The 27,892-nt window shown below is 41.7% G+C and overlaps 1 protein-coding gene and 1 pseudogene across 3 annotated transcripts in view; both read left to right on the top strand.

The window, feature by feature from the left end:
- LOC119806624 (broad substrate specificity ATP-binding cassette transporter ABCG2) overlaps window positions 1–24,821 on the top strand; it is a 50,876-nt gene extending 26,055 nt beyond the window's left edge. For all 3 annotated transcript variants that reach the window (XM_038318435.2, XM_038318433.2, XM_038318434.2), the window contains exons 6-16: window positions 2,096–2,253; window positions 7,015–7,166; window positions 8,716–8,820; window positions 11,154–11,404; window positions 13,240–13,322; window positions 16,544–16,633; window positions 17,570–17,694; window positions 18,731–18,885; window positions 21,984–22,073; window positions 22,887–22,975; window positions 24,618–24,821. In XM_038318435.2, coding sequence (XP_038174363.1) covers window positions 2,096–2,253; window positions 7,015–7,166; window positions 8,716–8,820; window positions 11,154–11,404; window positions 13,240–13,322; window positions 16,544–16,633; window positions 17,570–17,694; window positions 18,731–18,885; window positions 21,984–22,073; window positions 22,887–22,975; window positions 24,618–24,768 — 1,449 coding nt within the window. In that variant the 3' untranslated portion in view covers window positions 24,769–24,821. The remainder of the gene's footprint in view (window positions 1–2,095; window positions 2,254–7,014; window positions 7,167–8,715; window positions 8,821–11,153; window positions 11,405–13,239; window positions 13,323–16,543; window positions 16,634–17,569; window positions 17,695–18,730; window positions 18,886–21,983; window positions 22,074–22,886; window positions 22,976–24,617) is intronic.
- On the top strand, window positions 5,109–7,133 carry LOC119806625 (annotated as a pseudogene).
- Window positions 24,822–27,892: the final 3,071 nt, after the last annotated feature.

Raw genomic sequence — 27,892 nt, 5'->3', positions numbered from 1 at the left:
ATAGTATCATAGCTAGAAAATAGCTTTGTGCAGGCAATGTAACCTTAACTTCACGTTTCCTACAATGTCTGCAGCCAAAAGTAACTGCTTTCTGCATGATGTGAAGTAACTGGTTATGTAAGGTAAGGTAGAAATTAATATGGGAAAAAAAAACCCTAATAATGGCTGATTCCTGGAAATGGAGTATGGTCCCTTATATGGGGAGAAGTGTCCTTCATGTGGCTGCTTCTGTATGCCCTTCCACCAGCCCCATCCTTCAAGTCACAGCTTGCTGTGTATCGGCTCTAACTGCTCTGCTCCTTCTTGAGGAGTCGTTCTGAAACAAGAAAGACAAGAATCCAAAGGTCCTTGCTCTGCATACATCATTTTCTGCAATTTGGCTTCTAAAATTGTAGTTGGTCACATTAGGATTTACTTAGCAATTTGTCCAATGTTCAAGTTTCTTTTCTGTAGTCTGTCTCTTGACAGTTATATTTCTCCTCCTTTCCTTCCCACTCTCCTTTCTTCCTTATCTACTGTCAGTATTTGTTTCCAGTCTCCCACATGCTAGGCTGTGTTAAGACTTTAGAGACTTAAAACAAACAAACAAACAAATGGAGACGCTGCTTCTCCTTTTGAGAGTTATGCAGGATCAGGAAGGGGAATGGAGACAGTGGATGATGATCACCCCATACCCTGGCTGAGCAGACATTTGGGTGAAAACAGAATGGCTGTAGCTTAACCCTCTCCTGCCCATCCTTACTTTCCTCTCTAGAGGCCATGGATAATGGCGATTGCACGGAACTCTTGCTTCTCTCGGTACTTGCTAGCAGTCTTTCCTGTGCTGTGTATTTTGTTGAGAAGAATAACCTTGCAATGACATCATTTGGCTTTATTTCTGAATTACTGTGTTTGCTTTGCTATGGCACTGTTTGCTTGATTTTGTCTTCCTAGGATACTTTTTCTTGACTCTGTTCTTTTTTTTTCTCTTCGTATGTCCTTGGGCCTCATTCATGCTTGGCGAGCGCTGCACTCCTAGGCTTTCCCTCCGTCATGTTCTTCACCTTAAGCAGTCTCTGCTAGAAGTTACCTGTTTGGATTTCCAGAAGAAATATAGAGAGATACTTATTACTGACTTTTTAGAATTACTATCTCTAAGTTATTAAAATATTTTATTTTATAAAACAGTGAGTGTAACAAACAGAAAATCATCTGTTTACTGTAATGTTAAGATTGTTAGATAAAATAATGATATAATTGGCGATACTGTTCGTGTAGATTTCTCAGTTGTTAACACCTCAGGCTGTGCTCTCTTCAGCTGTTTCTTACTGGAGGACATAAAAGAAATCCTCATAGTCCCTCACCCTCAGTACATGCTGCGTTCCTGTAAAAATCATATGTGAGACAAGGCATGCAGCTCAGTGGTAGAACATGTGCTTAGCATGTGCAAGACCCTAGATTCTATACCATTATCAACTAGCAAAAATGAAAAAAATCATATTGTATTCATTCTCTTGTCAAATTGTCTTCAAAAGTCTCTTGTAATTCATTTTTTATTAGGACCCAGTTAAGGTTCAGGAATAGTAACACCGGGTTATGGCTCCTTGGATTTGTATGATTCCAGAGCCATTTGCCACTTTCTGCGTCCCTTCTCCCAGCCCTTCCTACTGCCGTCCCCACATAAGGACGGTGGTTGAAAGGTTGGGCCAGTTTTTCTGTGAAATACCCCACCTTCTGGGTTTGTCTAAAAGGACAAGTCAGAAATTCTGCAGTGAATTAGTGTAGAGATAGACAGCATCAAATTGGAGCCCGAAAAGCACTTAAAATGGTGGTGTAGAATGTGAGCTTTTCTCTTCCCCCTCATCTAAAGTCTAAATCTGCGTAGGGACCATGTGGGGGAGCATGAGGGCCAGGTGCTGGATGATGAATTATTGTCAGCATGCTCCCTTTCCCTCTTTCTTGCCTATTTCAGACTAAACTTTTACTGCATCTTTTAGTGTTCTCATTCATTGGTGAAGCTGGAGGCAGTTCAGAGACAATTAGGGCTGCACAGGTCTGTCTGACAAATGCTGGCGATGGTGTTCACTCTCGTTGATAAAGATGACACTTGCTTTAGGTTGGAACCCAGTTTATCCGGGGTGTCTCTGGAGGAGAAAGGAAGCGGACGAGCATAGGAATGGAGCTGATCACCGACCCTTCCATTCTCTTCCTGGATGAGCCCACAACTGGTTTGGACTCAAGCACAGCAAATGCTGTCCTCTTGCTCCTGAAGAGGTAAATGCTACAAGAGCACTGATCTTTCATTTCTCATATCTGGTCACTCATATGTGACTGGTGGTGTTCTGTGTGTAGGAGAGTCAGACATAAACGGAATCTTTTCCTACTTCGTTAAGGGAAAGAAGTGATAAGAAAGATTAAATAAGAGACGGAAATGATGGCTGTGGTGGGCCTGGGTTGCTGTTTTAGATAGCAGGAAGGTCAAGGAGGATCTAGCGCGTGGACTTAGGACCTGGGAGTAGGCATGTGAGACCTGGCTATATCTAGCAACGGAATCTGGCTGGAGGGAACAGCCAGTGGCCCCAAGGCAGAAGATGCCTGATGATATATCTGGAACATTAAATAGACATGCGAACCTAGTTACCGTAGGATGGTACATATTAGCTATTGTACAGTTAAAACGAAGCACCACAGACTGGTGGCTTAACAAGAGAAGCCAGTCTTTTCTAAGCACTACTGTGCAAACTTACCACCTGCCCTCCCTTTGGTAAACAATTATGCTTCTGTAGGTCTGAAGTGGAGTCCTGGAGTCTTCACTGGGGACTCCTAGGGGACATGCTCATTCCGCTCTCCCTAGTCCTCAGACCCACGCTGAGGATCAGGCCTCATAGCTCTGTTCCTCTGGGTAGCTCCTGTTGCCTTCTGGTTCTTACAGTTCCTGAGTGAATGTTCGTCATGAGTTTGTTTGCTGCAGTCTCTCTTCCCCTTTTGATTTTTAAATTTCATTGTACACGTTCATTGTACCATGGCACCATGTTGCAGAAGGACATTTTCACACATATACATATTGTATGTTGAGCACACCCATCCATAGTCCCTCACCCCCCATTTCACATTTGCACTCCTGTTCCCTTCTATGCCCTAGACAGTTTCGCTTCTGCTTTTATATAAGTACATGCATGATTTTATGTGTCCATAAAATTTGAGGACCCCAGATGAGAGAAGACATAGGATATTTGTCTTTATGAGACTGGTTAATTTAATGTGATTTTCTTTGGTTACATCTACTTTCCTGCAAATGCCACATCTTCTATTCCCCTTTGTCTCCCCATTTCTGTCTTTACTTAGATTCTTCATCTAGTACTATGCACACACAGCTTCTTATGTTATAATCTCTGGAGTGTGTTCTTCTACCTTAGGTACCTTTCTCCCATAGGTCGCTCCTGTGGGACCATTGATGTTCTACTTGATAAGCTTTACACCGAGCTGCACATTTTATATTTGGCATCTACAAAACTCCTAGATGCATCTGTTGTTTTGTTTGGATTTTTTTTTTGGATTTTTGTTTTTAAAGTCCTGGCTGACTTAGAACTCACCCTGTAGATCAGAAAAGAAAGACTAGCCTGAAATTCAGGGATACTTCTGCCTCCTACGTGCTGGCACGAACTATCCAGCTCTGGCTTGTTTACTATGCCATATACCTTTGGGCACATTGTTTTCAGATAATTGGTACTTAAAAATATGTAAGTCAAATTATTTCTCACAAATCATTTCCTAAGAACAGTTTTAAATGGTGATTTGGCCTTAAACAGTGATTTTCCTGTCATAAGCAATAACTCCTCTGAATAGGTAGTTAGCATTGTTTCTGCCTAAGATCAAATCTTACCCCTTGCTTCTTATTTATTCTAACAATGTGGCCAGTTACTTGAGCTTTTAGCCTAATCAGTAAATGAAGGAAAACAATAGCATTGGAAGTGCTTATAACAATATTATAGTGACTGAAAATGAGATTACCTGTAAAGCACTAGCAACCATGCGGTAAGCGCTCACACATGCTTCTTTACTACCAGAGTAAAAGAATGGAAACCCATTTATAACAAGCCAGAAGCTAAGGGCCTTTCGGTTGGTTTTCTTTCCTGTACTCTTCATCTAATAAGGGTAAAAGTGCACCAGCTCTTTCCCTGACTACACTCTGGTAGATATGGCTAACTTTGTCTATTTCGCATATGCTACCACACTCACATAGAGTATTTCAAGGGTGCATGCTGTCATCACAGGACTGGATCTTTGTCATCTTACTTTATCGTGGTCCCTTACAGCAGCCCTCCTCTTAGGAGCTCTGAACTGCTGCCCCTTCTGTATTGCTCTTTTGCCAGCTCCAAAGCGTTTAGAGCAGTTTTTGCCTCAAACCCTCTGACAGCTCGTAGGGTACCTTGAGCGGGAGTGGTGGGGTGAGGCTGTAGGAGTTGACAGACTCTCTGGTAGGCAGACATAGGAAGAGGGGCTATGAATATATTATAAAGACAGAGAGCTTCCGAGATTGCCCAGCTTCTTCCTCACAGTCCTGACCTGAGACAAAAGACTGACAGCTTACAAAGGCCTGCTAGGTTTTTACTCTTTCCAGTACCCTCTCATCCTTGCCTGTGGACCATTCTGACAAGTTCAAGACCAAATCAGGATGTGTTTACCCTCAACTTGTGGACCCATTAGCTTCCCTGATTCTATTCAAACTGACCAACCCTAAACGGCCCCTTCAAAAGTTTTTTTAAAATTCCCCATTATCAATGAGAAGCCAGGGTTTGGTGTCTGTGTCCCTAAGTAAGTAGGGGTCCTTCTTTCTGTGTACCCTGCCATATGTCTGTGTGTTTCTTCACCTTAATAAAAAGCCTTCCTTTGCTGTGTGTGCGTGTGAGCATGTGTGTACATTCATGTGTGTGCGTGCACACGTTCTCCCAGAGATTCTGATCTGTGAAAACTGTCTCAGTGACTGCATCTGTCAAGAAACATTCTAGTGGATTTTGTTCTGCCCCAGCTCCTTTCTTAAGAAGTTGTGGCTGGCTAGTAGCTTGAGGTGTCAGCGGGAGCTGCCGAATGGCATGAGCAGCCATTACTAGAGCCAGAGCCTGATTAAGATGACAACCTTCCCAAAGCACCTAAACTTCGTGGCAGAGCCCATGGGGGAAATGCCAGTGGGGAGCCTGGCCAGGATTGATGAAGTCCTGGGCAAGAAGCTGGAGGAAAGGGGCTTTGATAAGGCTTATGTGGTTCTTGGCCAGTTTCTGGTGCTATAGAAAGATGAAGACCTCTTCCAAGAATGGCTGAAAGACATGTGTGGTGCCAATGCCAAGCAGTCCCGGGACTGCTTTGGGTGCCTTCGAGAATGGTGCGATGCCTTCTGGTAGTGCACTCTGGGGACTCCTCAGTCCCCCCAGCCACAGAATCTAGTCTCCAGAGTCGGCAGCTGGGTGGGGCTCCTCCCTGTCCCTATGAAGGAAAAGATTGCTGTTATCACGGTCACCTCCTATGTACTCCGGGGTCTTTTGGGAGTTCTCTTCCCCACAGCCTTTCATCCGTTTTTGAATTCTTGCCCTTGCATGCCTTGCCCCTCCTCCCCCTGCAGGTCCATGGCAACAGCTACCAGCTTTCCTGAATGGATTTCTGGCCCCTTTCTCCCTCCCTTCACCATCTGTTGGATGCCCTTTGGCTCCTTTTTTTCTTTTGGCAAAAATAGTCACTCTCCTTATAAATATTTCTAGATTAATAAAGTCAGTGGCCTTCCTGGTTGGTCTTCTGTGTTGGGAAGCAGGTGGACTGGGAGTTGTGTCTTCCCTGGGGTTGAACCTATCTACCTCACTTCTTATCAGTGCAGACTGAAACTGGTGGCTTCCCTTTCCCCTCCCAACAGGGAGCCACCCTAGCCATGTGTGCGTTGGGCAGGTGCCCTAGGTGTCCCAATTCCTAAATAATGTGGGAGAGGCTGTGGGTTGATTTCTCCCTGGTAGCCAGGTAGGCTGCAGGCTTCCAGATGTCAACAGCTGATCAGGCAGCAGCTGGTGGAAAAGTCAGTAGGAGTCAAAGTTACCAGGAAGAGGGTGGCTAGGATGTAGGTAAGAGGTCACCTGCCAGTCATCATGTCATGTGCTCTTCGCCTCTGGGAAGAACGGCTGGGACACTTGCTGTTTGTCCAGCTACCATAGAAATGAAACAGTTAAACCTGAAAGCTAAATTCCAGTCCCACTGTTGTCAAGCTCATGTGAGCAGCCTGAAACTGACGTCTTTGTAAGCATTTTTTTATTATTTCATTTTGGAGGGGTGAAGAGATTTGGGGCTCAGAAAAGTAAATTTGCCCAGGAACTTGCTGCAAGAAAATAGCCACTTGAACTTAGATTGTAATCTGGTAGACTGTTCTGTGTCACGTAACCAATGATCTCTGAGGCTCAGCTTCCTCATATGGGTGAGGGCTGTGGGGACCAGGTGCAATTATGTTTACACTCACTCCTGCTTGGTATTCTTTCCACCACTGATGGGGGAGGGCCTTGGTCCTGCCTCAGAGTGAAGTGTCAGGCTTTGTTGACTCTCCATGGGAAGCCTTATCCTTTCTGAGTAGTGCAGGGAAGGGTGGAGAGGGAGTGGGAACAGGGATAACTATGTAAAATAAGAAAAAAAATGTATTTAAAAATTTTTAATTAAAAAATGTAAAAAAATTAAAAAAAAGAAATTGTGGCTGGATTTGTTTGTCTTGGGTTTTTGTTTGTTTGTTTATACTGATTAAGTCCAAGGCGCTTCACGTGCTAAGCACTTTATTCACAGCTGGCCTCCAAGACTGCTGTACTCCCAGCTGCTCTAGTTTTTACATCATCACGTCTCACTTCCCTAGGTATCAGCAGATACCTTGAGGTGAGCTGATGCTATATGTGTATATGAGAAAATCAAGTTGAAATTGCGGCAAATGTTCTAAGAGCAGGAATAAAGTATTTTTTAACAATAAATGTAAGGCTGAGAATCTTAATGACTCGTTATTTTCTTCCTATAACGTAGGATGTCAAAACACGGTCGAACAATCATCTTCTCCATCCATCAGCCTCGGTACTCCATCTTTAAGTTGTTCGACAGCCTCACCTTACTGGCCTCAGGGAAACTCATGTTCCATGGGCCTGCGCAGGGGGCTTTGGAGTACTTCGCCTCAGCAGGTATGGTTGGTTGTTTCCCATGTGGTAGGTCCTTCCTTCCCAGTGGCTAGAACAGACGGTCCACAGGAGTGCTGTTGAGTCTCCGTGCTGGCCTTCCTCACCTAACACGTTTGCTCAGTTCTGTGTTAGTATGGCTCTTCATTGTGCTGTTTGAATATCTGTGGCATTTGTGTCTAAGTGTATCTCTCTAATGGGCCTGGGCTGCTTCTGTTTCCCAGTCATGGTGGCCTTGCCCTGAAAGTGCAGTGTGTATCTGTAGAACCACAGTTAGCACTTCGGTCAGTTGAACAGTTTTGGGAAGGACCTAGGATTGTTGTCTCCTTGACTACAGGGCAGGTCCCAGCTTTTCAAGTCACCAGGCATGTGATCTTGGTGGGCTTCCCAGAGGACTCATGGAATGATGCTTAACTTTCTGGTGACGTTAGGTTGACAGTTTAGTCTGTGAATGGGTCTGAGTGACTAGTCTCAACTCTCACTTTGATGAGCCTGCATTTTTGGCACTTCTGAGTTGCTTTCTTCTAATTTCTGCTAATTGCAGATTAGATTTCTTTGTATTTTCACGAGTGTCTGCATTATAAATGTGTCCACATGTAGGGCTGGTACCCTGAGAGGTCAGGATAGGGCACTGGACCCCTTAGTACTGGGGTCAAAGAAGGTTCTGAGCTGCCATGGGGGGATTCTAAAAGCCAAACCTGGGTCCTCTACAAGAACAAGTGCTCTTAACTGCTGAGCCATCTCTTCAACCCTGTGAGTTTGTTTTAAATGCAGTGTATATAATCCTTTTCATTTTAGAGGTACTTAGATGATTCTTCATGACCTCAAGTAAAATTATAAATATTTGTTATCTATCATCCTTAAATTTTAAAAAATTAATCTGTCATTTAAAATAAGTGAGCATATCTTGGTTAAGAACCCTGGCTTCTCTTCCAGGGGACCATGCATTCAGGCAAAACATCCATACACATTAAGAAAAAAATATTTTTGAATAAAAAAATAGAATAATTGAGCCCACATGAGTGGAACGTTCAGGGGCTATTGTTTTGAGACGACTTCAGGCCAGTTTGAGAGGACTGTGAAGTTGAGGTCGGTGGTTAAGGTGTGCTGTACTGTCCATGTTCTCTGAGAATGCGGACCAGAGCTTGCATTCTCTTTGGCGCTGTGGCAGTATGACAAATGAGAATTGCAACCTCTCCACTCAGCTGAAGAAGCGACAATGATGTGGAACCTGACGTCAGATAGCACAAGGACTGCTAATGTTTTCCTTTACTTGGATTTAGATCTTGGAGGGAAGAGTAGCAAGCACCAGATTGTATCAGTAGCCCTTTGCAGGCCATAGTTTATGGTGAACACCAATGTAAGATGATCTCGGGTGTCCAGAATTCCTTCTGAGTTATTGGAATATTTGTTAAGAGAAATGGTGTATTGGTGAAGGGAAAGAGTGAGAAGAGGGAGAACTTGTTAGGTTCTGCCTTCCCAGGTCTCCACTCTCTCACCCTCTGTGTTTTCTAAGACCATCACGTTTGTGTCCTTACATTGTCTTCTCTTCTAGGTTACCAGTGTGAGCCGTACAATAACCCTGCCGATTTCTTCCTGGATGTCATCAATGGCGATTCTTCTGCTGTAGTGTTAAATAGAGAGGAAGAACCCCAGAGAGGTGTGTGACTCTTGTAGAGTTTGCGTTGGTGTCTGTTGATTTGATGACCCATGGGAGTGTGACTCATGAATACATGCTCTCATAGGCCAGGCAGGACTACATAGTGAGATCCTGCCTCAACAAAGCAAAAAGATGCTTTTGAAATTCATGTTAATTCAGCGTGAAAGTTGTCAGTAGGCAGACTGTTGTTTGTAAGTGCTTGGGTGTTTATCTAATTTGTAAATGAGTGTTTTCCTGAAAGGGTCAGTTGTGAGGCAACTTTCCACTTTAAAATGGTAATTTTTATAGTGTTAGTCAGCGTTCTCTAGAGGACTAGAGCTGATAGATTGGATATGTATATATGTGTGCATGAGTGAGCGTGGTTTACAGGCTGTGGTCCAGCTAGTTAAAAATGGCCGTCTACCAACAGAAAGTCCGAGAACCCAGTAGTTGTTCAGTACATGAGGCTAGGTATCTCACCTGGTATGTTGGAACCCTGAAGTAGTCTCTAATGCCAGTGATGGAATGCCTCAGTGGCAGGATGTATGAACCCATCAGTAAGACTGAGGACAAGCAGGAAGAAGCAAGAGCTTCCTTTTTTCCATGTCTTTTATATATGCTGCCACCACGAGTTATAGCCCAGATTTAAGGTGAATTTTCCCATCTTAAAGATCCAGATTTTAGGGTTGGTCTTCCCACCTCAAATTAGTCAACCCGGAAAAATCACTCAGGTATATCTAGCCATTTGGGTTTTAATTAATTCCAGATGTAGTCAACTTGACAACTAAGAATAACCATCACAAGTATTTTATAAACGAACTGAATAGGGTATCTCAATGCTTTTAATCCGAGCTTGTCATCACTTGAGAGGCAGAGCCAGGTTCTACATAACCCGTGAGTTCAAGGCTAGCCTGGTCTACATAGCAAGTATCAGGCCAGCCAGGACTGCATAATGATATCCTATCTCAAAACAAACAAACAAACATACAAGAAATGGCAAGTTTTGCATTTGAGCATAATAAAAGGCAAAAAAATTTAACTCTGTACAGTAGTATAATGTTTATTTGAATAATTAGGGTCTAAACTGATAGAAAAAGTCAGTGAGTTTTCTGTATCCATAAGATGTTGTCATGCACAGATCAATTAGCTGTTTCTATGATATGTAAATCAATAACAGAATAACTATTATTTTGAGAGTATTTTACCGTGTAGCCCTGGCTGTCCTTGAACTCATTATGTTATGTAGACTAGACTGTCCCCAGATTCACAGAGATCCATTTGCCTCTGTGTGCTGAATGCTGGGATTAAAGGCACATGCCACCACGTCTGTCACCACTCCATGGGTAGTGGGATCTGGGAGGATGGAGCAGATAAATGAGGTGAACTAAAGGTCTCATGCACTGGCCAACTTTATCCGGGGCCTCAGACAGTTTTTACTCAGAGGGCTAAGAATAGTCACAGGAGTAGAGCTCTGATGTGTTCAAGCTGCACACAATCACAAGGACAAACCTCACATGGCAAAAAAAAAAAAAAAAGCAAAAACTGTGTGACATTTAATTGAATAATAGCAGGAAGCAATAATGAGTAATCTGAAGTAAACTCACTCCTATCTGCTACACCTGGGAGGAGTACACATTCCAAGAAGAATTCCATGTTTTGAAGAAACTGAGGTCACAAGGTGTCCAAGGTGTCTTAGTTAGGCTTTTATTGCTGCGAGGGGACACCATGACCACAGCAACTCTTATTTTAAAAAGCATTTAATTGAGGCTGACCTTAATTTTGTTGGTTCAGAGGTTTAGTCCATTGTCATCATGGTGACAGGCAGACACGATGCTGTAGAGTAGCTGAGAGTTCTACATCTGGATCCACGAGGAGCAGGAAGAGGCAGAGCAGATACTGTGTCTGGTTTGAGCTTCTGAGACCTCAGAGCCCACCCCCAGTGACACACTTCCTCCAATAAAAGCACACATATTCCAATAAGAACACACCTCCTAATAGTGCCAGTTCTTATGAGCCCTTGGGGCCATTTTCATTCAGACCACCACCACAAGACTAGGTTTCTTGGAGTGTTCTCTCAAGCACTTAGAATTCTCTTTACATGACTCCATTCCTAGACCATGTTCAGACATATGCCCAGCCAATATTTTATTTATATATATATATATACACACACACATATATATATATCACATGCAATATTATATATTTATATGTATACACATGTGCAATATTATATACACATATGTACACAATTCTAGAATTAAGGGATTATAGAATTATGGAACCATAGAAAAATGAATTAAATTAGTTGTTATGTGTTAATATTTCACTTCTTTATCCACTTTTATCCAAAGAAAACAAAACTGAAGAGCCCTCCAGGAGAGAGAAGCCAATAATAGAAAACTTAGCTGAGTTTTATGCCAACTCCTCCATCTACAGAGAAACAAAAGCTGAATTAGATCGACTTCCAAGGAGTCAAAAAAAGAAAGGAATATTAGCCTTCAAAGAGACCACGTACACTACCTCCTTCTGCCATCAGCTCAGATGGATTGCCAGGCGTTCATTCAAAAACTTGCTGGGGAACCCTCAGGCGTCCGTAGCTCAGGTAACCTGACAGATGCGAGCTGTGCTATGCAATACTCACAAGGACAAACGGCTCCTTGTCTTCTTCTCCTGCTACTATTATTTATTTTCTAGTTATCCTTCTATTTTTCAGTCATTTCCACTGTATGATATGATAACACTTTTGAAGAATTGTATTACACCTTTGTTCAAAACTACAGAGGTCAGATGCAGAAATCTCATAGATACGCTCCTTCATTCTGTTGTACAAGACTTGGCATAGCTGTTCCAAGTTTGCTTTTCTGTTTGCTGTGGTAAAACACTGGCCTAATGAAACAGTGGGAGGAAAGGTTACAGGTTAGAGTCCATTATGGACGGCAGGAAGGCAGGAACTGAGGCAGAGAGCATGGAGGCAGTTTTTCAATGAAGGTTCCATCTTCCCTGCTGTGTCAGGTGGACAACCCACACTAGCCACCGTAAAAATAAAATATAAAATAAATATAAAAGTAAAATATGCCAGGGTAATAGGCTTTCCCCATCCTAAATTTCTATCTTAATAGCAAAGAGACTTGTAATTCTCTCGTGAATATGGTATTTCCAAGTCTTCAGAGCACATACTTCTCTTCAGAGGACCTGCGTTCATTCCCAGTCACCTTGAATTCAAGTTCCAATTGGAGCTGACACCTCAGGCCTCCTTGGGTACATGCTCTCATGTGTACTAGTCTGTATGCATTCACACACACACACACACACTTCATGCTTTAAACCAGAAAAGTTGACATTTTCATAAACACAAATCTTATGTATTGATGAAGATATATAGACTATTAAATGTATGCGTATAACCAGTTCTGTTCATGTTGTTCTGATACTATTAAAGTATTAAGAAATTTTTGAGCTTTGAAATTTCAATATATATAAATGGATATTTCATTTTCTTTAGATGAGCATTTCATACATTTAAAAAATTACCTGTTAGTAATATATTAATAAATAGAACCCTCCAAATAAATAACATTATGTAACCATTAGCCCCTTGCTTCTTGAACCATCCTTAAAAGACTTCTTCTCCAAAGTGTTGCAGGTACAGTCTCCTTGGGGGAAGTCTGCGCAGATCGGTTAGGTGAGAGGAGGTGACTATGAGGGTGCAGAGCAGGCATCTCGGGTGTTGTGGGGCAGTAGGCCCAGTGGGTGGATGGAGAAGTGGTGAGAGAGGAGACGATAATGAAAGCCCCTGAATGTCCCACAGAAACAGGGGGTTTTGTTTTGTTTGTTTGTTGTGTTTTTTTGTCAGTGATGCTGTATGTTCCCACGCTGGCACAGACTTTCTAGAAGCTGCCGAGGTGAAGCTCAGCTCACCCTACTTCTTTTGCATGTAAAAATCCATTGTCAGAATTTGGGGGTGTGTGCATTAATTGTTTTGTCTTTAACGTTAAAAGACAAGGCATCCTGTTCTCACTTGAACCTCTTGCATGAAACTTTGTTCATTGGCACAAAAGTCTAATTCAGGTCAGTTCAGAACTCTTAGTCACTTGGACTTTGGTTTGTCCTCAAATTAACCTCTTCAGGTTTCCCTATGTAACATTCACGGATCCAGTGTCTGACCTGGCACTTCCCTGACTGGTGGAGCAGTGGAAGGAATCTTAGGGGCTGTTCTGTTGACTTGTCAATTCCCTGACAGCAAATGCTTCGTTTCAGTTTACTCTAGAAAGCAGTCTAATAATATGTTCTATCCCATACGTTCCCAGGAACCCTATCATAACCAAGGGTATAGAGTGTTTATGAGATTGGACTTTATATGTATATTTTAAAATAATAAATAATATGCAAGCATTTTAATCTCTAATGGGACCTCTTTTCATTTTCCTTTTTGAAAAGCTAATTGTCACAACCGTACTGGCACTGATTATTGGTGCGATTTACTTTGACCTGAAAAATGATTCCTCTGGAATCCAGAATAGGTAAGTAAATGTGGATGCCCCCCATTCTGTAGGCTAGAAATGAATATGGACTAGTTCTAAGCAAAATAAAAGTGAAAAGTATAGTTTAGAAAAGTAGTACAGAAGTCTACTACAGAGACAGAGCAACAAAATTTGGATCTTGGTTTTGAAAAAAAAAATAGTGTTCATTCTTTAACCTTTGAATATTGATTAAGGATTTAACCTTAATACAAGTTCAGGGTAAACGTCACTATATCTTTGTAGGTAGAAATGAGCTGGTGAATTGAAAACTTTACGAGTTGTCTTTTTCATACACACAAATGTATATGTATTGATGTAACCGTACAAAAGATTAATAAATACATTCTTTTAACAATTTTAAGTGTTCAGTGGCATTAAGAACATTCACACTCTTGTGACAACAGTTGACAACCTCCAACTCCAGATGAGATTTTTTTCCTTAACGGAGCCACCTTATCCATTATATTAAATCCATTAAAGTAATTACTCAGTGCCCACCTCACCATCCGATTTTGCATCTCTAAATGTAACTCTTCTGGAAGCTGGCTATATGTGGCATCATAAGTATTTGTCATTTGATGACTGACTTATTTCCCTTATATAATGTCTTAATGGTTCATCCATTTTGCAAGTTGGTCAGAATTTCCTTTGTAAGGCTGATTTAGTCTTGTGTGTGTGTGTGTGTGTGTGCGCGCGCGCGCTCACTTTCTGTATTTATGGCCTGTTTCTGAACATTTGTGTTGCTTCGCCCTTTGGGTGTGTGAGTGAAGTTAGGGCTCTGCAGGTTGCTTTGGCACCCCAGCTTTCAGCTCTCTCAGGAGCTGTACCAGTAGAATTGCTAAATTATGATAAGTTTTTAAAGAAATGGGAAGTTTGTCTCCCTGACAGCTTCGTCGCTTTCCACTCATGGCTGTAGCACACAGGTGCTTCAGTTTCTCCGCACCGTGAGTAGTTATTTACTTCTTGATAATGAAGGTCAATTTAATCTTTGAGAAATATTTATTTTAGTCCTTTGTCTATTTTTTTTAATTTGTTGTTGAGTTTTAAGAATCTTTTATTTTTCTGGTCTATTTTTTCCTTATCAGATAGACGTTTTATGAGTATTTTCTCTAATTCTGTAGGAAGTTTTCTCTGTGTTGGTAGTATCTGTTAGCGCATGCATGCTTTTGATTTTGGTATTGTTTGTTTTTGACTATTGCTTGTGAGACAGCTTCCCTGTATAGTTATAATTTATTTGACTTGAAAGTTGAGTACATATGTGAAATCCAGTTTATTTGAGCTCTATGCTATGATAATGTGTAAATTCAGTCATAATTGTGCCCTTAAATTTGTCTAAAGACTTGGGTGTGTTTGGGGGTTCTGACTATGTGTGTCTGTGGACCATAGTGTGACCTGGTGCCTGAGGATGCTGGAAGAGGGTGTCACATTGTTTAAAACTGGAATTACAGATGTTTGTGAGCAGCCGTGTGGGTGCTGGAAATCAAACTCAAGTCCTCTGGAGGAGCAGTTGGTGCTCTTAACTGCTGAGATATCTCTCCAGGACATCCTTGACAATTTTTGTTTCCATAATAACTTAATTTTTTTTTTTGAGATGGTGGTCTTACCGTGTTTCTAGACTGGCTTGAACTTCTCATCTGGAGTTACTGAACTTCTTGCCTCAACCTCCCAAGTAGCTGCTTCTAAAAGCAGGTGCTACTGAAACGAGCTTTACACTGAGGTATTTTAATTGCTGGTCGTGCTGGGAGTGCATACGCTGAGTAATAGCACTGACCTCAGAGTCCTAATCATGTCATGATTCACATACTGAGAACCACACCTTGCTGTAGATACTGAGCTCAGTGTTTGGCATCCAGAGGCCACTATGGGTAGATGGCATTTTTCCTATTTTGTTATCAAGAAATGTTGAATTTATTTTATGTCTGAGAAAGGCTGATTCTTTTGTAAAGAACCCATAGAAAAGTCTATCATTCAGGTCAAGTGAGTTTTCTTCTGTGTAGAGTCAGTGTTATTCTAGTGAGCTATTTTCAGCATTATATCATTGTTTGTTTGTTTGTTTGTTTTACCTTCCTTGAAGGTTTAGATAGCAAGATTGTTTCCTATTGCTAGAGATTGATGGTTCCTGTGGGTGTTATTTCTTGAGCTAACCCAGCATATACATAGGAACTGAGGTTGTGGGCTCCGTAGTTGTGCAGTATTGGGGGAAGTAGCTGAGGCTGAAGCAATGACTCGGAGGTCAAGAGAACTTGCTGCTCTTTAAGGGTCCTGAGCTCAGTTCCCAGTTTTAAGTAAATTTACAATTTTATGTTTGGCTGTATCCTAGTTTCGTTTTTTTATTGCTTTGATAAAATACCATGACCAAAAAGCAACTTAGAGAAGAAAGGTTTATTTCAATTCTAGGTTAAAGTCCATTTTGTGGGGACGTCAAGACAAGAACTTTTAAAGCATCATGTCTACAAGTGCAGGGAGGGAATAAGCACACAGGTCCTCACCTGCTTGACTCAGCTAGCATTGTCTTTCCGTAAACATGCCAGGGCCCAGTCAATGAAATGGTGCTGCCCACGTTCAGGGTGAGGTTCCCACTTGAGCTCACACTCAAGATGAAACCCTACCCCCTTCCCCTGCCACCAGCCACCAAGACTCTTCCCGGGGATTCTGGGTTGTACAAAGTTGACAGTGAATGAACCAGTACCAGCCGTCTTCTGCTGCAAGCAGGGCACAGTTGGACGTGCCTGAAAGGCCCTGTTTCCCATATGAGCATATTAGGAGGCCACTGCTTCAACAGGAATTTTACAGGAACAAAACAATTTAGTTCACAACCATCAAAGACTTAAGAGTTTCAGCATGTGCTTTAACAGGGAGTTACTAGAGTCACTTGTTATCACTGTAGAGGTATAGACACAGGAACAAGACCCAGTTGGGAACAGGGGGGGGGGTCATTCTTCCTTCTATATGTGTATGTGTGTGTGCGCATGTATGTGCATTGGTGCTCTTGTGGAGGTCAACTCTCTTATGGTGGTCCTGAGGATTGAACTCAGTTCGCCACTTGTACCTGCCGAGCCATCTCCTAGGGCCCTGCTGAGCCTAGGGCCTCTCTCCAAGTTAACCAGAACAGTTTTACTTAAAAAGAGAAAGTAGCATGTTAGTGGTAGATCATTTGTAGACTGCAGACCTCAGCGCACAGAGTTGACTGTGGTGTTTTTGTCCCCATTCTGTCCCGGCAGAGCTGGGGTGCTCTTTTTCCTGACCACCAACCAGTGCTTCACCAGTGTGTCAGCTGTGGAGCTCTTCGTAGTGGAGAAGAAACTCTTCATGTGAGTAGGCCACTGTCCTAGCTGTGTGTCAGACTGGTCACGTCCAAAACTGGGTCAAAATAGCATCCTAATCTTATCAGTATCTCTTATTTATTTGCTTCATTGGGAAATATAAACCGCATGCATATTTATAAGATTCAATGTGAATTTTTAAAAGTGTGTAGGACTATAGTATTAAGAAAGAGGAGTCTTGGCAAGGGTGGAAAATTCAGAGCATATGGTGCCTGCTAGCCAGAGAAAGGTAATTTTCAAGTTTGGGTTGAGGTTAGGAAATCCCAGTGCTGAGAGAGAAAGCAGCATCAGCAGGGCTGAAAAAGTAACTTGTTTTGATTAATCACAAGTTGATAACTAACTCCAGCACAGGAAGTGAGGGGCTTCAGAAGAGGTAAGTGGTCCAGCAGCTAGAAGTGGGAAGATGAAGATTGTGAAGGCAGAGCAAGTACAAGCATGGCAGATGGAGGCATGGAAGGAGCCAGAGGACAGGTTCACTTTAGGGAGCTGGCTGGATTTTCTCCCATGTTGTTCAAAGGTTGCAGAGATTTGTCCGCCTTTATTTACCAACAAAATGAATCAACAGAGATCAAAGGAACAAAGACACTGGTGGAAGAGTTTGGAATAACTGGAGAAAGATGTTGGGAACAGGAGGGATTAGCTGGTAGCTGGAAGGGGCTATAAGGTTGTATGGTATGCCTAATGAAGGAAGAAGTTTTGTTCTGATGCCCGAGTTCACAACAGCCAGAGGAAGTGCTGGACTGAGAGGGTCACAGTGTAAGAGCTGCCTGAAGCTGATAGCCCAGGAAGGGTGACACCTAAGATGGCGAAAGGCTTGGGGGTCAGCCTGGAGCATGTGGGAGGACCCTAGGAGTGCAGCAGGTACCCCATCTTCTGTTCCGTGTCTTCTAGACTAATCTGAGATCTATGCTCTGTGTTTTATAGACACGAGTACATCAGTGGATATTACAGAGTATCTTCTTACTTCTTTGGAAAGCTGATATCTGATTTACTACCCATGAGGTTTTTGCCAAGTGTTATATTCACTTGTATATTATACTTCATGTTAGGTAAGTAACAGGCCAGATGAAATTGCCTTTAGTCTTGGATGTGAAGTGAATTAATTTCTCTGTGTATATTTTTATTGATCTTTTTCTATGTGTCTATATTAAAAAGACACAGAAAATCTTAATAACTACACATACTCTGATGCATATTCTCTAATAAGAAAACCATGTTGAGTTTGGGGATTGTTTATTTTATTTACTAAAAAAAGAAATCACTGAAAGATATAGACAGATTTATTTTTACATTATGTCCAGGCTTTGACCTTAGGATCACTGATTCAAAATTTCATGTGCACATGCATACATACTGGTAATTCGATTTTTACAAAGCACTATAGTATGAGAACCACCGATAGAGCTTAAAACTTCCATTTTATATGTGAGGTTTAGCATAATGAATATGACATGGCATCGAGAGCCTAAGATTCCTGATCTTTTTTCTTGCCAGTGTTTCAAAATCATCAGGTTGTATGACATATACATAGTCATATATGTATATATACACATATATTTACCTTACAGTTTATAAAGTACTTCAAGAACTTAATCCCATTTTTTATGTCTAGGGAGACATAGGTGATAAAAGAACCCTGCCTTCCTTTGTAATTAAACCCTGAGGTCATTGAATTGTGAACCAAGTTTCTTCCCTAATGTAGTTAGAGCAATACTGAGAGATGTGGGGATGTCTGGGTAAATGAGTGTTTTCTATTGGTGAGCTTCCTGTGGTGGGAGAAGGCATAGTATTGGAGCCAGTATGTTTCCTGTGGCTGTTCATTTAAGGAGCTCAGAATTATTCTTGCTACATATAAATAAATCTACATGTTACCTGAACTAGTGCTCTTACAACAAGCATGGGAAAGGAAACTGTGTTAGCTGATCAGTGACACAGAATAGAGCAATGACATTGGAGACCCAGGGTAGCTCGACAGTGGGTGGCCTTTTCTCTTTAATTCTGATGGTGATTGCTACAGTGTCATTTGCACAACAGACAAACCAAATACACGAGGCAACGGCGCTGATTGCTTCTTCTCTTTCTAAGGACTAAAAAACGAGGTGGGGGCTTTCTTCATCATGATGTTCAGCCTTATGATGGTGGCTTATACAGCCAGCTCCATGGCACTGGCCATAGCTGCAGGCCAAAGTGTGGTATCCGTGGCAACACTTCTCATGACAATCTCCTTTGTGTTTATGATGGTGAGTATGAACAGTGCTTCTTCGAGAAGACACGCCTGGCCTTGTTCTCTCTGTGTATCCATCTGTTGTAGAAATCTGCTTTCCATTGGGACTGTGACCCTTTTAGAAAGCCAGAGGCTCAAATAAAGTGATTATTAGGGAAAGTGATGGCTTTGCTCCCAACCTCTATCAAGTCCCTTGTATTGCTGCTAAATGTTGCTGTGACTTTGCTGACAGTGCCTCACTAACAGGCTTCTAAAAGCTGGTTTTTACCCAGGTGTGGTGGTGTATATCTGCAGCCTGGCACTCAGGAGCATGGCTGTGCTTTCACGCCAAGCCTGAGCTACAGTGAGACCTTGTCTCAAAACTGCTGGCATTGAAACCATTGTACCTTGTGAGTTTATTGTTATGCAGTAAACTCTGTTGTCATGGAAAAGGGGAAAAATCACAGAAATGGAAGAAAATACTTCTTGCTGATCTGATGTTAGACAAACTTTGGATCATTGAAAACAGGGATTAACATTGACTCCTTAAAAAATGGCAACATATCTTTTATGGTGTCTACTGATTAGTAACCAGAAATGGTTTGGTTGAATTCCTGCAGAGGGGAAAGTGAAGCTCGGGAGAAGTTAACTGTATACCATGGAGTCTGTCTTGGGTCCCTCTTATAACTTGAATATTGTTTTAAAAATAGTAAAACATAAAAAAGTGTGGTAGTGTTTGTTCATAATCTCAGCCCTCGAGATATTTTAGAGGCAGAAGGAACAGGAAATTGAAGTCATCTTTAGCTACATAGTAACTTTGAGGGCAACCTGGTCTACTGGAACCATATCTTTAAGAAGAAGCTAGAAGCTTTCACAGTCCACCTACCTTCAGTAGATGCCTATTTATTTCACATTGTTTAATGTGTCCTCACTCCTAATCTTGTATATGTCCCAATTTTGCACCCGTGATAAATCAAAAGGACCAGCTCCCATGGGTTTTCTCTTGCATCATTAAATAGGAGCAGCTAGCACATTGGCGCACAGTCCTCTTCCAGTGAGACGGCACTGAAGTCTGGCTAAGCATTAGTTCCTTCATTTTTCAATTTTGAAACTGCCAATGTATATATTCTTTAGAAAATAATCATCCTTGTTTATATTCTCATCCAATAAATAAAATACCTTTAAACAAGTAAAAAAATATGTTTTAATTTGTTTGGGCTGACTGCTATGTAAGTGTTTATTAGAAACAGGACTTCAGAGCCAGTCTTCAGTCCGTGTTTTACTCAGAGATGGTATGTCTTAAGAGCAGTCCTCAGTGCGGTCCTGAACATGCGCACACAGCCCACCAGCACTGTCATTGTCCTGCATATCCCAGCGCTCTTAGTGTGGCAGAATACACTCACGAGAACCTCATTTTGCATAGTTTTAACCTTGTGTGGTCAATTCCTGGCATCACCGCTGTGGTTCTGCTTTGGGGGTAGTCTTTTTTATTTATTTTGATTTTTGAATTAATTATGTGCATGTATGTGCATCTGTATGCAGTGACTCAAAGGCCAGAAGACAGTGCCAGACTCTGTGGAGCTAGAGTAGTTGTTGTGAGCTGCCATAGGGTGCTGAGGACCAAACTCAGTCCTCTGCTCGAGCAGCGATGGCGCTTGACTGCTGAGCCATCTCTGGCCGCATGGGTAAGCTTACATGGAGGTATTAGTTATGCCTTCTGCTGTACATCAGCACCACGTCATGGTCTCATCTGTTCTAATTTGGAGGTTATGTTGTACCTGCATTCTGAATCTAAAATAGTTCCTACAGCCATGGCTATAGAATATAACCTGTTATAAATCACAAATCTCATCTGGATGTACAGCAACCTGCTTATTCTGAATTATTCTAGAGTGGTCTATATCTCTAGGATTATTAGGAAGAGCGCATATGGGTGACATAGAATCACATAGCAGTCTGTTTCCCATGTCCGTATCAAAAGATTCAGCTGGAAAAAAAAAGTATACTTTTCTTGGGTACGCATGACACTTTCCTCTCCATGTCGTTATTCCTTAAAGAACACTATAATTCAGTAATGGCATCTTGTATTTGTAATTCTAACATTTGGGAGGCAGAGTCAGGAAGATTACTCCAAATCTGATGCCAGGCTCATCTACATTGGAAATTCTAGAGCAGCCAGGACTACATAGGGATACTGTCTCATCCGTTTATTCCATTTATCCATAAATAATAAATGAGTGTACCAACTTTTTATTCAGCATTCGTGTCATATTAGGCATTTTAATCACTCTGCAGATAATCTAGGATCGTTTGTAATGTGTCTATTTGAGTATAAAGGCTGAGCTGGAAAGATGGTTTAGCAGGTAAGAGCACTGGCTGCTCTTTCTGAAGATCTAGGTTTGATGCCCAGCAATCACAGGGCAGTTTACAGTGTCACTAATTCCAGTTCCAGTTCCAGGGGACCTACCACTCTCTCTGGCCTCCCAGGGTTTCAGGAATGCGTGCAGTGCACTTACATACAGACAGAACACTCACACAAAATAAAAATGAATAAAACCATAAAAACTGTGTGCAGGTTACATTAAAGTACTGTGTCATCTTCAAAATGAGATAATTGTGCATCTGTAGAATGTAGTTTAGTGTCGGAGGCCTAGAACCAACCTTTACCCATGGGAGACCAGGGAATGGTTCTGTTCCATTGCAGTTACACAGAAAGTTGAAGACATAGTTAAACTATTAAGGGTCATCAAATAACTTGAATCTGTAGTACTAATTATAGGTGCATTATCCTACCTTAATGCCATAAATAGCCACGATAGAAGTACTCACATAGGAAGTACAATAACTGGAAGTTTTCTTTCATACTGCCTTGACCTTAGCAGTGATGTTTAGCAGATGTAGATTATTTGTAGGGGAGTTTTTGTTTGTTTGTTTGTTTTTGTTTTTGCTTTTGAGACCATCGTGCCAGGTATCCCAGGCTGGCCTTGAAATTGTGATCCCTCCGTCTCCGCCTCCTAGGTTTGATTACAGGCATACACCATCACATTTGTCTACTTGCAAGGCCTCGAAGGAGGTCTTATCTCAAGCTGTGAAGTCGCTGGACTGGCTCTAACCTATACGTTTTGCATCTTGCAGATTTTTTCTGGTCTTTTGGTGAATCTCACAACCATTGAGCCTTGGTTGTCCTGGCTCCAGTACTTCAGCATTCCTCGATATGGCTACACAGTAAGTTGTCCTTGCTTGTCATGGTGACCAGAGTCCCAAACTAGGCATGGTGGAACGAAGCCTAACCTTGTCATATCCTCAGCCCCAAGTGCGACCCTGTACCATCCAGGTTTCTTCCCAGAAACAGTGGCTAATAATTTCTATTAGTCTTTGTTATTGGAGGGTCAAGGAGTCATCTGGGGTTTTCCATAGTCAACCCATTAATAGGTAAAAGAATAGGTAGAAATCACATAAAAAATATCGACTAATTGATGAAAAATATGGTTTTCTGTTCAGTAAGGAAGTAAATGAAAGAGGATGGGGGCTGTACTGTATGGTTTATATTGGAACTGAAATCTGAAGAGAAGTCGACTGTAGTACTCAGCAACCGTAATAGCTTTAGCAACTAATCAAATACAAAGAAAACCACTGTGTCTTAAATTCAGTATAATGAAATTTCCGATTTCCATTATTATTACTTTTTTCCTGAAAACAAGAAAAGGTTGTTACTACAAATGAACAGTATTCATTAAGCATCATTGTATCATTTTAATTATAAAAGTTACAGGTTATAAAATTGGGATGAGGGTGCTCTGGGGTAGTCACGAGTCTTCTCTTTTGGCTAGTTGGAAGTTGCATCCCAACCCTGAGTTTCTTGATTACCTGTTTTGGTGTTTAAGAAAAGAGGAGAAAGAAAGATTGTGCATAAGCAGCTTGGTATGCTTTTAGAAATAACAATAAAGTTTAAATTTGAGCATGAGATTGTGATAACTCTTTAGAAACATTTTGGAATTTAACACTACTGACATTGCCGCGTTCTTGTATGTATTCTAGGCTTTGCAGTACAATGAATTCTTGGGACAGGATTTCTGTGGCGGACTCAATATGACTGCCAACAACACCTGTGGTGACAACTATATGATGTAAGTCTGTGTCCAGTGTCACAGTGTGTTTGTGTCTTCCTGTGGCGTCCCGTAAAGCAGCTACTGTGCTTAGAGGCGGGAGGAGTCAAACTTCCCAGTCTGTGAAGGGATCCTTTATACACTATTTCATGTGACCATGTTGAAGCTCCTATAACCTATACCAGTCACATATTTAATGTGAAAAAAAAAAAAAAACTTCTCTGTGTATTGAGTGAAGTGTTTTAAAAGTTCCCTTTGGTATTTTTCTGATTGGGTTTGAATTCTTACTTTTCAGAATTTGGGGGTTAATAAATGGGCTGTTTTGATAGTTTAGAAGGGACTTGTGGTCTCTGGTCCGGAATGGATTACAACCCAGAGCCCAGAGTGGAAGAGAGTTGCAAGCATTAGGGCAGTGAGGGCAAGAAGGGAGTCACTGATCACTGTGACCCTGGTACCACTTTCTGCCTCACTGCCTTTGGGAACATCATGGAACTCAAGGCTGCCAGCTGGTGTGTGTGTGTGTGCGTGTGCGTGTGCGTGTGCGTGTGTGTGTGTGTGTGTGTGTGTGTGTGTGTGATCGTCTAAACTGATTTGAAACTCTCCCTAAAGAGGATGCACTCTTTCAAGACTTAAAATAGAATTCAGGTTCTAATAAATTAGATGACTTTATTTTAAAATGTTAATACTTTTATGATAGATATTAACGGCTTGGGTTTTTTTTATTTAAAGATTAATGAAAGAAAAGAGTGCTGATCTCTCAAATATCTCCTCAATGTTCAGTTGTAAAAAGTACTACTAGTTAATAGGATGATTTTCTGTGTTGGGTTGTTGACAGACAAGGGGTTGTTCCTTGAGCATTTTTCTTTGCCTGCCCACCTCATTTTGGTTTGATTTGGGTGTGGATTGTTCCTAACACAAAGTCCCTACCAGCCAGGGAGGGAGTAGACAGGAAGAGCGGTAAGGCAGGAGGAGGAGGAGTCATGGCAGGCTTCATGCTCACTCACAAAAGGATGGAATGTCTGATTTGAAAGCTGCTGAATCCCACCATGCACAGGAAAAACAGCCACAGTAATTGTGGCCACGTGGGCTGGATTTCCTGCTAAGGCCACTCCATCCTGCCCTGCTCTCCTTGCTCCTTAAGGCTGTTAGATGTGCCCTCTGGTTGAATATCTACAGTGCAGCGAAAGCTGACAGACGTGACTCTGGCTGAAAGCCACTGCGCCCCTCTGGCCAGATGTAGCTTTCTGACCTGTTACGTTCACTGTGTGGGTGAGCAGACCACACGTGAAGGACTGAACCTGGCACAGCAACAGCTGAGGTAATGAATCAGTGAAGAGGCACGTGGTTGGTGTTTCTCCCCTCAGACAGCAGCATTATAGATTTAAAACTAATGAGTCTGAAGAGACAAGAAACTTAGTTCATACTAAGACTATGTTAACTTGACCAAATTTGCTAAACCACTTAATAGTTATACTCTCTTGAATTCTTTTAGGAATTAATTTAATTAGGTACACGTTGCTTAGCATAGAATCTAGTAAGTTACAGGGGAGAGTGTTGATTTGACTAACCTGTGGGTTTCTGTAACAAAAATACTGAATATACTTATTAGTATTTGACAGATACGAGGATGAACCCGAATTAATTCTGTACATTTAAATTTCAGGACTTGTACTGGTGATGCCTACTTGGAAAGACAGGGCATCGATCTCTCACCTTGGGGACTGTGGAGCAATCATGTGGCTCTGGCTTGTATGATTATTATCTTCCTCACAATTGCCTACCTGAAACTGTTATTTCTTAAAAAGTATTCTTAAATTCCCCTTTACCATACTATTAATTGTACTCCTATTAAATGCAGACACTTTGATTGGTGTATCCAGTGTTCTTTTTTGATGTACATAAAATTACTAACTCTGAAAACTTAAGGACATTATGTATTATGTACTAAGCTCATCGAATAGTAATCATGAGGAAAAAAATCCAGTTAGATTTACTGAGCTGAAAAGGCCGAGTTGAGTTCTAGATGCTACTGACATGTCACTAATGTGTCTGATATAGGTTATCATCTTTAAAGTTGATGTGCTAAGCCAGGCATGGTGGCACACCCTGGTAGCCCCTGGCACTTGGTACACAAAAGCAGGGCTGCTATTCAAGGCTGTTTTGGACCCTGTGTTAAAATAACTGTAAGAGAGGCAATCAGGTAGGTCAGTGCCCTTTAGTAGCCCGTGAAGTTATGATCTGCTATTTGATAACTAATAAATATATTAAAGCTGTATTAGAAGTCTGAAATCTATGTCAGGAAAACCCCTTTTCCCCAGGGGTTAAAGAAAAAAAATCAATGATCATAGAAAATACCATTTGATAAACTTACTGATAAAACATAAAATTATCTTTGCTGATTAGAGACTGAGTTATAGGTGTGGTAGAAGGCCAGAGGTCTTATGATACAGCTCTGTCTCATTTCTGGGACATTCTAGTCCTGAACGGTCACTTACCCTGTTTGGTATAGCTCAGGGATATAATCTGAATATAGGCGTCGTCTTAGAAATATTATCAAGACACAGACGTAAGGTCCTGCATCTGCCCTGCTGCCCCAGAAAAAATGCACCACTAAGGGACTTAGTAACTCCCAATCTAGCCCTTGAAATTAAGACTGTGACTTAGTAACTGTTTATATACATTCCTATACATGTTCATTCCCCTTGTCCATCTCATTTCCATAAGCTCTCTTCTTTCTAACACTGACCAGTAACACATAAGTATTTACCAGATAATGTGAGAAGTTTTTTAACATCTTTTTAATTAAAAAGCAACCTCTCCACTATTGCTAGGAGTCTTAGCTGGGGTCATCCTTGTGGATTCCTGGCAGTTTCTCTGGCACCAGGTTTCTCTCTAACCCCAAAATGGCCCACTCTATCAAGATATCTTGTCCCCAACTCGACCAGTCGATCTCTCATGTTCCCATCCCCCTATCCTTCCCTCCCACCCCCAGTTTACCCAGGAGAGCTCATCTATTTCCCCTTCCCCCTGGTGATCCATGCATCCCTCTTAGGGTTGTCCCTGTTACCTAACTTGTCTGGGGCTGTGGGTTGTAGCCTGATTACCCTTTGCTTTACATCTCATATCCACTTATGAGTGAGTGCATACCATGTCTTTCTGGGTCTGGGTTACCTCACTTAAGATGATTTTTTTTCTAGTTCTATCCATTTGCCTGCAAATTTCACCATGTCCTTGTTTGTTTTGTTTTGTTTGTTTTTCCACTGAGTAATATTCCATTGTATAAATGTACTACCACACTTTCCTTATCCATTTTCAGTTAACGGCATCTAGGTTGTTTCTAGGATCTGACTACCCTAATTGTCATCAGAGAGCCTTCACCTAGTTCATGATGGAGCAGATGCACAGATCCACAGCCAAGCACTGGGCTGAGCTCCAGGAGTCCCGTTGAAGAGAGGGAGGAGGGATTGTATGAGCAAGGGGGATCAAGATCATGATGGGAAATTCCACAGACACAGCTGACCTGAGCCGGTGGGAGCTCGTGGACACTGGACCAACAGCTGGGTAGCCTGCATGGGACTGACCTAGGCCCTCTGCATGTGGGTGACAGTTGTGTAGCTTGTCTGTTTGTGGGGCCCCTAGCAGCAGGATCAGGACATGTCCCTCACGTTTCATCTGCCTTTTGGAACCTATTCCTCATACTGAGATGCCTCTATCAGTCTTGATGCAGGGGAGCAGGGGAGTAGCTTGGTCCTGCCTCAATTTGATAAGCCATGCTTTGTGGCCTTCCATGGGAGGCCTGCCTCTTTCTGAACAGAAGCAGAGGAGGATTAGATTAGGGGGAGAGGATAGATGGGAGGTGGAGGTAGGGAACTGGAGGAGAGGAGGGAGGAAAACTGTGGTTGGTAAGTAAAATAAATGAAAAGATTTAATTAAAAAAGGCAAGGTAACACAAGGTACAGTTCACAGAATCACTATAAACTGAAGACTCACGTTCAACCACTGTTACTGCTCAGAAAATAGGACACAATACACAACGTTGATCGTGTCCCACCTCCCGGCTACACCTTGTCTGTCTCTGGCTCGTTTCTGCACTAACACTTGTATACCCCTCCATGTGACCATTACTAGAACATTCCTGGAGCTCAGTTTTATGCTCATATACACACATATGCTCATGTAAACACAGAAATCTCCTTTTTTTGCATTTGCTTTATTCTTATTTAAAACATTTTTACTTTATTATCATAATATAATTTGCATATTAAATAACACCATAATAAAATGATTTGATGTATTTGAAAGTAAAAGAAATTTGAAGCAAAAGAAAAACTTAAGGTTACAAAACCCATCCACTAGAACACTTTTTTTGCATTTATTTCATTATTATTTTTTGAGAATTCCATACATGAGTCCTGTATTTATATTATTTCCACCCCACTTTTCCCATCTTTCTAAGTCCTCCATGCTTCCTGTGGTGGTTGAAAGAAAATGGCCCACAAAGGGTGTGGCCTTGTTGAAGGAAGTGTGTTGCTGTGGGGGTGGGCTTTGAGGTTTCTTTCTAAAGCCTCCTTCAGTGTGACGACGTCTGTTGACTCTGAGTTAAGATGTAGCCTCTCAGCTCCAGCACCACGCTTGCCTCCATGCCACCATGCTCCCCATCCTGATGATAATAACTAAACCTCTAAAAGTGCAAGTGGGCCATTTCAATTAAATGTTTTCTTGATAAGAGTTGCTGTGTCTCTTCACAACAACAACAAAAAACCCCTAAATCACCCCCTCTTTTCTCATCCTCATGACCTTTTAAAAAGTTACACACAGGAATATAATCTGCTGAGTTCATTTAGTGTTGCTCATATGTGTGTGTATGCATATGTATACATATACAAATATACATATTTAAGGTTGACTACCCATCAGGGGGCTCATCCCTGAAGAAGG

The sequence above is a fragment of the Arvicola amphibius genome, chromosome 2 (genome assembly GCF_903992535.2).
Source record: "Arvicola amphibius chromosome 2, mArvAmp1.2, whole genome shotgun sequence".
Classification (NCBI taxonomy): Eukaryota; Metazoa; Chordata; class Mammalia; order Rodentia; family Cricetidae; genus Arvicola; species Arvicola amphibius.
Note: the sequence above shows the minus strand (reverse complement) of the source record. Positions and strands in the feature narration are given on the sequence as shown.